This window comes from Panicum virgatum, chromosome 3K (genome assembly GCF_016808335.1).
Source record: "Panicum virgatum strain AP13 chromosome 3K, P.virgatum_v5, whole genome shotgun sequence".
In the NCBI taxonomy this organism is placed as follows: domain Eukaryota; kingdom Viridiplantae; phylum Streptophyta; class Magnoliopsida; order Poales; family Poaceae; genus Panicum; species Panicum virgatum.
Window position 1 is genome coordinate 5520896 of NC_053138.1, and position 9625 is coordinate 5530520.

The 9625-nt window shown below is 49.7% G+C and overlaps 2 protein-coding genes across 5 annotated transcripts in view; both read left to right on the forward strand.

Annotated features, from left to right (window-relative positions):
- The first annotated feature begins 356 nt into the window (after positions 1-356).
- Positions 357-2579, forward strand: LOC120697043 (D-amino-acid transaminase, chloroplastic-like). Its single transcript, XM_039980166.1, has 5 exons — positions 357-649; positions 732-772; positions 1048-1220; positions 1351-2045; positions 2182-2579. The coding sequence occupies exons 1-5, from the start codon at positions 643-645 to the stop codon at positions 2271-2273; spliced, it is 1008 nt and encodes a 335-aa protein (XP_039836100.1). The 5' UTR covers positions 357-642; the 3' UTR covers positions 2274-2579.
- Positions 2580-5986: 3407 nt separating this feature from the next.
- The window catches only part of LOC120697044 (probable glucan 1,3-beta-glucosidase A), a 19396-nt gene continuing 15757 nt past the window's right edge, over positions 5987-9625 (forward strand). Inside the window, exons 1-8 of one of the 4 annotated variants that reach the window (XM_039980168.1) lie at positions 5987-6617; positions 6731-6850; positions 6924-7115; positions 7212-7373; positions 8234-8403; positions 8503-8658; positions 8765-9117; positions 9265-9614. In XM_039980168.1, coding sequence (XP_039836102.1) covers positions 6339-6617; positions 6731-6850; positions 6924-7115; positions 7212-7373; positions 8234-8403; positions 8503-8658; positions 8765-9117; positions 9265-9437 — 1605 coding nt within the window. In that variant the 5' untranslated portion in view covers positions 5987-6338 and the 3' untranslated portion in view covers positions 9438-9614. Of the gene's footprint in view, positions 6618-6730; positions 6851-6923; positions 7116-7211; positions 7374-8204; positions 8404-8502; positions 8659-8764; positions 9118-9249 lie in introns of all 4 variants that reach the window. The other 3 variants (XR_005684346.1, XM_039980167.1, XR_005684347.1) reach the window with 3 other exon arrangements.

A 9625-nucleotide genomic window follows, 5' to 3' on the forward strand; every position in this document is an offset into this window, starting at 1 on the left:
ATTTTGGTTTATCTACTGACCACCCTCCTGTAAAATCAGGCACCGTACCTCTAAATTATTCGAAACCGTCGTCTAAATGACTACCTATATTGGTTCTAGAAGCGTTTTGCCTGAGACACCGTGTCAGAAAACAAAGAATGGAGAGTGGGAGAGAGCCTAAGATTGCTAGTCTAAGCGGCGACAGCAGCCGGTTGGCACCCCGTAGGTCGCGAGTTCGGATTTTGATTGGGACGAATTTCTGACTGTAAGTAAAATATAAAAAAATCCTTTGATGTGGCAGCCGGAAGCAAAATAAACGGAGGGCTGGTCCAAATCCAGAACACCCGACCCGAGCGACCCTTTTTTTATGCTCACGGCGCGCTGCCGCCCGTCGGTCACCGCATTTCTTCCGAATTATCTTTTTTTTTTAAGAAAAAACTAGCGCCGCAGTTCCAACCGGCGTTCAGCGGCGGGAGTCCGCATCTCGTTTCTCTTTCAGCTCTCCCCCGGATGAACTCCGCCGCCGTATCCGTCTCGGCAACCCCTGGGTTCTGACTCTGATCACTTGATCAGAGCTCACAAAACCAAAGCTGGACTCGTGCTCTGTTCCTCAAGCAGCCGGTGGTTGTTCCTCTCGAGCTCCTTCGACGGACAGGCGACGGGATGCAAGGTTTGCAGCATCTCCGTATCATGGTTCAACTTCAACCGGATCCTGGATTAGACGTCTCTGCTTGTGTTTTTCTTGGTTTCAGGGGAGGATCGCCAGGTGCCGGTGTACGCGTCGGGCATCGAGGTGAGCCTTGGCTGTCCTGAACTCCTGATCTTCTTGTTCCGGTGTTGGTGGATTAGTTTTACTTGTGTTTCGGAGATGGTCACCAAGATTCCTACAAAAATGACAAGTTATGCTGAAATTATTTCGGACCTTTTGGTGGTGCCAATAATTCATAAGATACAGTTGTTTCAGGAAAAAAAATTCATAACATACAGATACAGAAACATGAACTGCCTAGGCTGAAGGCCTGAAAACAGCATGTAACATTCTGAACTTGTCACTCTGAACATACTCAGGTACTCGAAAAGCTTCAGGAGAAATGGGAATCCACCCAGCGACGGTACCCGGCAATGTACTCCAGTGTCGTTGGTGGCATCGTCCTTGATCCATCCATGATGGTGATCCCCATCGACGACCACATGGTCCACCGCGGCCATGGCGTCTTCGACACCGCCACCATATCTGATGGGTTCAGTATCCTCACCCTGACAGCTCCTTTCCTCCTTCAGGCTCTGAAGATACAGTAACAGTGTGTAACAGTATAGGGTGCACCATGATTCTGAAACTCTGAATATTTGTCACGTTTGTTCTCTGAGCAGATGCTTGTACGAACTGGATTCACACCTGGATCGGCTGCTAGCATCTGCATCCAAAGCAAAGATCGATCCACCGTTCTCGCGAGAGACGATGCGAGAAATTCTGATCCAGATGACCGCTGCCTCCGGATGCAAGGACGGGTCGATCAAGTACTGGCTGAGCGCCGGCCCCGGCGACTTCCTGCTGTCCCCGACGGGCTGCACGGGACCCGCGTTCTACGCCGTCGTCATAGCCGCCGCCTCCGCCTCCGGCGCCGGCCGCCGCTCTCAGCGGAACGATGGCGTCAAGGCGATCACGACCGCCGTGCCGATGAAGCACCCGTTCTTCGCGGGGATCAAGAGCGTCAACTACCTCCCGAACGCGCTGGCGCTGGCGGAGGCGGAGGCGCGGGGCGCGTACGCGCCGGTGTGGGTCGACGAGGAAGGGTGCGTCGCGGAGGGGCCCACGATGAACGTCGCGTTCGTCACGGCGGCCGGGGACCTGGTGCTGCCGGCGTTCGACAGGGTGCTCGGCGGGTGCACGGCCAAGCGGATGCTCGCGCTGGCGCCGAGGCTGGTCGAGGCCGGCCTTCTCAGGGGTGCCGGAGAGGCGAGGATCTCCGCCGACGAGGCCAGGCGGTGCGCCGAGATGATGTTCGTCGGCAGCGGGCTGCCGGTTCTGCCGGTCGTCGAGTGGGACGGCCAGCCAGTTGGGGATGGTAATTTTTGCGGTTCAGAATTACAGTGTCTGCTAGAATGAAATTACAGTGTCTGCTGCTGCTAGGATGAAATTAGAGTCTAACATTGGTAGATCAAAGGTGTGATAGAGATGAATTGTTTTGTTTGATGATGCAGGGCGAGTTGGGAAGGTCAGTCTTGCCCTGTCTGAAATGCTCCGGGATGACATGAAGTCTGGTCCAGATAGGATTCCTGTTCCTTACAGTTAAGGAGGCATGATTGCTCTGCATCAGAGAAGAATGAACATCAGGGGTTTCTATGCTATGTACATATTTTGCTCTAACAAGTGCAAACAAGGCTGTTTTATTTTTTTCACTTTTGAGGTCCCTGATTTCTTGAAGGACAAAAGAGGCACTACTTTTTACATTTTGGAACTGAATAAGGTTGATGCTTCTGCAGAATAGCAGAGCAGTTAGAACAGTTGCTCTTACAGTTACAGTTGTACTAGCTTACATCTGCACCCGGCATGAATATTCGATTCCAGTTTCCAGCAGTTCTTTCAGCCCCTGTCAAAAGAAATATTACTATTCAGGAGTATCAAATAAAATCTATTTATAATTTTTTGGCAGATAAATGCTAATTCGTGAGACGAATCTAATGAGTCTAATTAATCTATAATTTGCTACAATAATCATTCGCTAATTATAAATTGATATACATCATTAGATTTGTCTCGCAATTTAGCCTCAGGGCTCTGCAATTAGTTTTGTAATTAGACTTCACTAGTCTATCAACCGTGCTCCCGCACGAGCTAGTTAGAGATATCTAATAATTATCTATCTCACGCTCTCCTTAACTAATTAAATATTCTAATCCAGTACTGCAAAGATACATATTTATCATTATATAATTGTAATAAATGTGATAGATTTAGTCACTAACAATTTTTTTCACTTTGCATCACACCTCCATATATATTTGATATGTATTTAATTGAACACTTTGTTTGAGCTATGTGAACAACATGAAAATTGATATTTTTATCTCTTCTCTTGTACATGATATATGTGACAAACACCTTATGGTTAATATATATGTTTATATAAATAATAACATAAATAATATATTAATAATGATAGGAATAGTAATTTAGAATTTTATATTGATGTGTTTTAAGATTTTATTATAATAATAGACTTTTATTTTAGATTTGGGGTTGATTTTAACTTTTATTATCTTATCATTGGATAATATATATGAAATTTAGAGGTTATTTGATATTATTTTATAATAGCATAAGTGGGTAATTTATATGAAGATTAGGGGGTTACTTTAGATTATTTTTTATAATGGCAGAGGTGGGTAATTTAGATATATGTTTAGGGAGTTACTTTAGTCTATTTTTATAATGGCAAAGGTGGGCAATTTATTATAAAAGATAACAGATCCAATGGCTATTATGATTAGAGTTGCCGAATTGATGGCCTGATGTTTCTGATTTTTGTGAGAATTTGTAGAATTTCTCTATTTTTTTAGACTGTCCACCTAGGATCCTAAGTGACTTCACCTAGAGGCTTCAAAAAAGCCTCAATTAGTAATTGTAAGATTTAATACTTTTAAATGCTAAGATTTTTTTTATGTGACATAGATTAAAATTTAGCCTCTTGAACCAAACAACTCCTTCGACACTCTATGCTCGAGTTTGTCTTCCCCTCTCCTTTTACTCTTGTCTAGTTCCCCACCCTCTATATGCATAAGCACGACATGTTCCTCCATGTGCAGCGGACCTATACAAATCCAAGCCGTGAACAGAGCGATTTCACGGAACGTGAAGGAACTGATATGCCCAAAGGGGATCACTGAGATTTACTCGCGGTGGACAAGTAGGGGCGCCTCGAGGACACTGCTGCCACTGCTACGTTGCTACCTTGGCGGTGAAGCAAAAGACGTCAAGACACCAAATTTGTCCTCTGTCGAGTACGAGCTGGTTAATGTGGCTCCTGAAGATGTTCAGAATTCAGAGGATTCTCATCAGATGCCTTGGGGTGTGTTTAAATCCCCACCCCACCCCACCCCCACATCCAAATTTTCCATCATATCAAAATCACATCGAAACATTAAATATAGCAAATAACTCATGCATTAAGTACTAAATGTAGGTAAATAAAAAAACTAATTGCATAGTTTTGATGTACGTTGCGAGACGAATCTTTTAAGCCTAGTTAGGTCATGGTAGGACAATATTTACCACAAACAAATAAAAAGTGTTACATTGTGCTACAGTGTTCGATGTGACTTTTTCTCCTATTTTTTCAGGGATCTAACACACAGCCTTGGTTTGTTTCTATCCGCGTGCGCTTGGTGGCGATGGATCGGCCGGAAAACTGCGGCACACCTGCAGTAGTGAACATTTCCGAGGCATGCAGATCCGGGGATTATAAGCAGCTGCTGCTGCTGGTGTCATGCCTTGTACGCTACGGTTCTGCACTGTAAGTAACCAAGGAAAGTCTTCGATCTCAACTACGAAATCTTAAACCTTGATTCTAAGGCTGTGTTTAGTTCGCGAAAAAATTTGGATTTTGGTACTGTAGCACATTTCGTTGTTATTTGACAAATAATATTCAATTATGGACTAACACTTAGTTCGGCTGGCTGTGGCTGGTGCTGATTTGTTGTGAGAGAAAAGCACTGCTGGCTGGCTGGTAACTTGTGGCTGGTGCTGGTTTGGTGTGAGAGAAAAACACTGTTGACTGATTGAAGCGAACAGAGTCTAATTAGACTTAAAAGATTCATCTCGTGCTAATCAGTTAGACTGTGTAATAAATTATTTATTTCAACTGCATTTAATGCTCCATGCATGTGTCTAAAAATTTGGTGTGACATGTACTTAGGAATTTTTTTGGGAACTAAGCAGGGCCGCGTTTGGGAAAACAGTTTCGCTTGAGGACAAGTCTTGTGACCGGAGTTACACGGGCGATAGAGTCCAAGATTGATCTGCTCTGGCGAGCTTAGCAGGAAAGAAAAGGGTGTCCAAGCTAGGGAATATTCCCTTCATGTTACTTAGAACCTGCAGACTGCAGATTAAATCATCAGGGTTCTGTTTTTTTAATAATTTAAGTCATCAGAGTTCCATTTTGTTCATACTGGGTCCACCGGTAATCACAGGCACACCCAGAGCTATTGCCCATTGGGCGATCCCACTCCGGACAAAGCTTCAGTGTTTTGGGGCGTGCTGCTCGGGGTCACGCGTGCCCACCCCGAGTGGGCCGTGACACCCACTTCCACCCCTTCAGGATTTTACATTTTGAGTCTAAAATTGGCGTGACAAATCAACTTACTATGTTTTGTTGCTAGAACAATTTCTTTTATTTTAGAATAATTTTTTTCTGGAATAATTATTCCAAAATAAAAAAATAGTTATTAGATTTATATAGTAATTTAACTGACAGTCACAAGTGCGAACATTTGTAGTCTTTTGGGGCCTCTGTACACTATCAGCCGGCTGCTGCTCTGGTGAGAGATGATTGCCGCACCCCTTGTCCTTGGCCAGACACGGGCGCGCGGCCGGACCTGGAGCCCTGGACCACGCCACCGCGGGCGCCGCCATGTCCACTCCGGCACGCGACGCGAGCTCCCCGGCCGGTTCGGCCAGCGCGGTGCTGGCGCCGCCTCCTTTTCACTCGCCTCACGGGTAAAGTTGCCGGCCCGCCCTGGAAGCATCCAAGCGCATGGCGCCATGGCTCCTCGCCGGCCAAGCGCTCCTTGCCATGGCCGCCAGGCAGGATCTCGTCGCGCCGTCCCCCCCCCCCCCCCCCCCCCCTCCCGCCGCGGGCATGCGCGCGTGACTTCGGAGCCGCGTCGTCGCGTGCTCCTTGGAGCAACGCCGCTCGGATATAGTAGTACGCTGGCTACTCTGTAAAGGTCGGTCATGCTCCGGATGCACTGTCGCCGTGTGCTTCAGCAACATTCGGAGAATCGGAGGTCCCGGCCGGCTCTTAAAAAAGGTTAAGCTTTTCAATCGAGGAAGGAAATTCAGAACCGACCGACCGGCTGCGGCTCGGATCCATCCGGTGTGCAGTCACTTGACTGGAGTTCAGACTGATCAGTCCACCGGCAGCGCAAGCATTGCAGCGTGTCGACGGAGGGAGACAGGGACGCCGCCTCATCCGCAATCACCGACGCGCGCACTAATCTTCAAGCTCATATGATAAAAGCGCGCGAGGCCGGGCAGCTGGAGGTGCAGCACCGAGCCATCCCTCCCCGCGCATTGCCCTGCCCGGCAGGCTAGCGGCTAGGACAAGAGGCCTGCCACTGCCAGTGCCAGCCGCGAGCCAATGGGTTGCCGCGGGGGCGTTGGGCTGCCGCTGCTCGTGAGGCGCCTCTGCTTCGCCGTGCTCCTGTGCGCCCCATGCCTCTGCTCCCTCTCCGTTGCCAAGAGGACGCCGCGGCCCGCGGTGAAGCCACCGCCACCGCCACCGCCGTCGCAGGTCCCGGCGCCGGCGCCGGCGTACCCGGCTCTCCCCGTCCGGGCGGTGTGCCTGGGCGGGTGGCTCGTCACCGAGGGATGGATCCTGCCGCCCCTCTTCAGCGGCATCCCCAACAAGGACCTCTTGGTTGGTACTTATTACGTACCTTGCTCTGCATTTCGCCAGTCAGTCTTTGTTCAGGCAATCGATCGATCAGCTCTGCTTCATGGTTTGCTTTTGGGGGGTGTGATCGAGTGCAGGACGGGACGCAGGTGCAGTTCAAGTCGGCGCTGCGGAAGACGTACATCACCGCCGACCAGGGCGGCGGCGGCGCCGTGTTGGCCAACCGGACGCAGGCCTCCGACTGGGAGACGTTCAAGGTGCGGCCCGGCGGCGCTATGCATAATTCTTCCTCGCTTGTTTCTGAAAATGAATGGATACAATGCAATGCAGCTGTGGCGGATCAACGAGACGACGTTCAACTTCCGGACGCCCGGCGGCGAGTTCGTGGGCATCGGCGCCAGCGACGGCATCATCGTCGCCACCGCCACCGCGCCGACGCTGCCGGAGACGTTCCAGATCGTGCGCTGCCCCTTCGACAAGGACAGGGTCCGGATCAAGGCGGCAAACGGATACTTCGTCCAGGTAATTGTAATTCCGTTTCCGTCCTGACATGCGTATGCATGAGAGAACCCGCAGCACGGCATCAGAGAAGAAGATGTTTTACTACTGTCTGAGCAGGCGATCGCTACCGGCGAGGTGATAGCGGACTACGGCGAGCCCACGCGGTGGTCGGACTGGGACGCCTCGGTCTTCCTCATGACCAAGGTCGGCCAGCAGCTGCAGGGGGAGTACCAGCTCTGCAATGGCTACGGCACCGACAAGGCCACACCCGTGCTCAGGGTAAGCTACGCTATGCACTTCATATACGTCCACTGCCCTTTCCCGAGGCCCCACCCGTCAGTAGGCAGGCCGAGGGCGAGCTGCCGCTGACAGGTGGGGCCCACTCGTCGTCTGCTGACTGGCTGGTGTTCCTACGAGTACACGAAACACTGATCGACTCAGACTCGGACAGAGTAGAGCGATCCTGTATTCCCGGATGAATCCACTACGCTTTGGTGAAAGGTCGTTGCCTCGTTGGGATGGGTGAGGCTGCTAGGGTGATAATGGATTGTGATCCTAATAGTCTCTTCATAATTCAGCGTGGCTTTTTCTAAATCCGACTCTTAAATTATCTAGACTGATTTTTTCTTAATGAAAAATGTGCTTAGACACGGTCGGAAAAAAATTATCTAGACTAAATTTTAAATCCCTTTACCACACCTACGTTTGTCTCGATCTCTTGTCTCGTTCCATCTGGTGGTGTCTGTCTCAATCGGGAGATGGGGACAAAAGGATTTCGGCAAGCGCTGCATTGACTGGTCAGTTTGGCTTTGGGGTTTGGAAGCAAGCAAAACACCCAGCATGTGACTCTGTTTGGCGTGCGAGCAATCACATGTGTTTGCCATGTAGCTCAACTTTTTTTTCTGTGCCTGAAATAGCAGCATTTTGGTTGCATTATTAGGCGTTCTAGACCACACATAAAGCAGTAGATTAATTTATACAGCTGACATGTTAAGAGCATTTTTTTAGAGTCAAATTTGAGTAAGTTTTTAGCTGTGGCTAGTTGCTTCAAATTTCAATCTTGGATCCTATGAAAATTTTGGTTGATCTTAAAGGGCAGATGTGGTTCAGATTCTGAACCTACATGCATGTGTTGGCAGGACCACTGGAACACCTACATAGTTGAGGACGATTTCAAGTTCATCGCGTCGAGCGGCCTGACAGCAGTGAGGATTCCAGTAGGGTGGTGGATCGCTAGCGACCCCGACCCTCCGGCTCCGTATGTTGGAGGCTCCCTGCAAGCCCTGGACAACGCCTTCAAATGGGCAGAGTAAGCCTTTAAATGGCCTTCAATTGTTCAGTTTATTCGTATTTGAAAAAGAAAGTGTTCAGATCATGCATGATGGGTTCTTCCTCTCTGCTTGGACAGGAAGTACAAGCTGGGCGTCATCATCGACCTGCACGCAGCTCCCGGGTCCCAGAACCCCTGGGAGCACAGCTCCTCCAGAGACGGTACGCAGGAGTGGGGAACAACCGACGCCAACATCGCACAGACCGTGCAAGTCATCGAATTCCTCGCATCCAGGTCACAATTCACTTGTGCATTCCATCTGAATTTCAGAGAAAAACAGAGCAAAATCGCAGCGAAACTGAATCTTTCGTTTTTGTTTCCTCTGCAATTCTGCACGCAGGTACGCGACGAGCCCGAGCCTGTTCGCGGTGGAGCTGATGAACGAGCCGCTGGCGCCCCGGGCGACGCTGGACAGCCTGACCAGGTACTACCGCGACGGCTACGACGCCGTGAGGAGGCACTCGCCGGCGGCGTACGTGGTGATGTCGAACCGGCTGTCGTCGGGGAACGCGACGGAGCTCCTCCAGTTCGCCGGCGGGCTCCGGGGGGCGGTCATCGACGTGCACTACTACACCATGTTCAACAGCATGTTCAGCAACTTCACCGTGCAGCAGAACATCGACTTCGTCAGGACCAACTTCTCCGGCGAGCTCGCCGCCATCACCACCCAGAACGGGCCGCTCACCTTCGTAGGTAAGCGAGGAGCACCTCCGGATCCTTCTACCTAGTACCACTTTTTTTTAAAAAAAAAAGTACGAAAAGATTGTTGGGGGAGCTGGCTTCTTGTTCTCTGTGAAATTCATTCGCTTTGTTTGGTAAATTAAGGAGAATGGGTTGCAGAGTGGAAGGTGCCGAACGCGACCAAGGAAGAGTACCAGAAGTATGCGGCGGCGCAGATGAGTGTGTACGGGCAGGCCACGTTTGGATGGTCCTACTGGACTGTCAAGAACGCCAACAACCACTGGGATCTGGAGTGGATGATCAAAAATGGATACATCTCGTTGAAAGGCTAGGGCTGAAACCAATGCTAGGAAAGTGATGATTGATCTATAAGTAAGTGTGAAGGGGAGTCAGTTCGTGTTAGATTGGGGAGTCCCGTCCCTGTTGACATCAGAACAGCTGAACAGGCTTGGATGGTTTGGAGGGCAAAAGTTCAGTGCCCATGGCTTTGTAAAATTGATACCATGATAGGATTATGTAT

Coding starts and splice junctions, on each gene's coding strand:
- LOC120697043 (XM_039980166.1), top strand. Junction 1,221..1,350: donor ACCGCCACCATATCTGATGG/GTTCAGTATCCT, acceptor TTCTCTGAGCAG/ATGCTTGTACGAACTGGATT. Junction 2,046..2,181: donor CGGCCAGCCAGTTGGGGATG/GTAATTTTTGCG, acceptor TTGATGATGCAG/GGCGAGTTGGGAAGGTCAGT.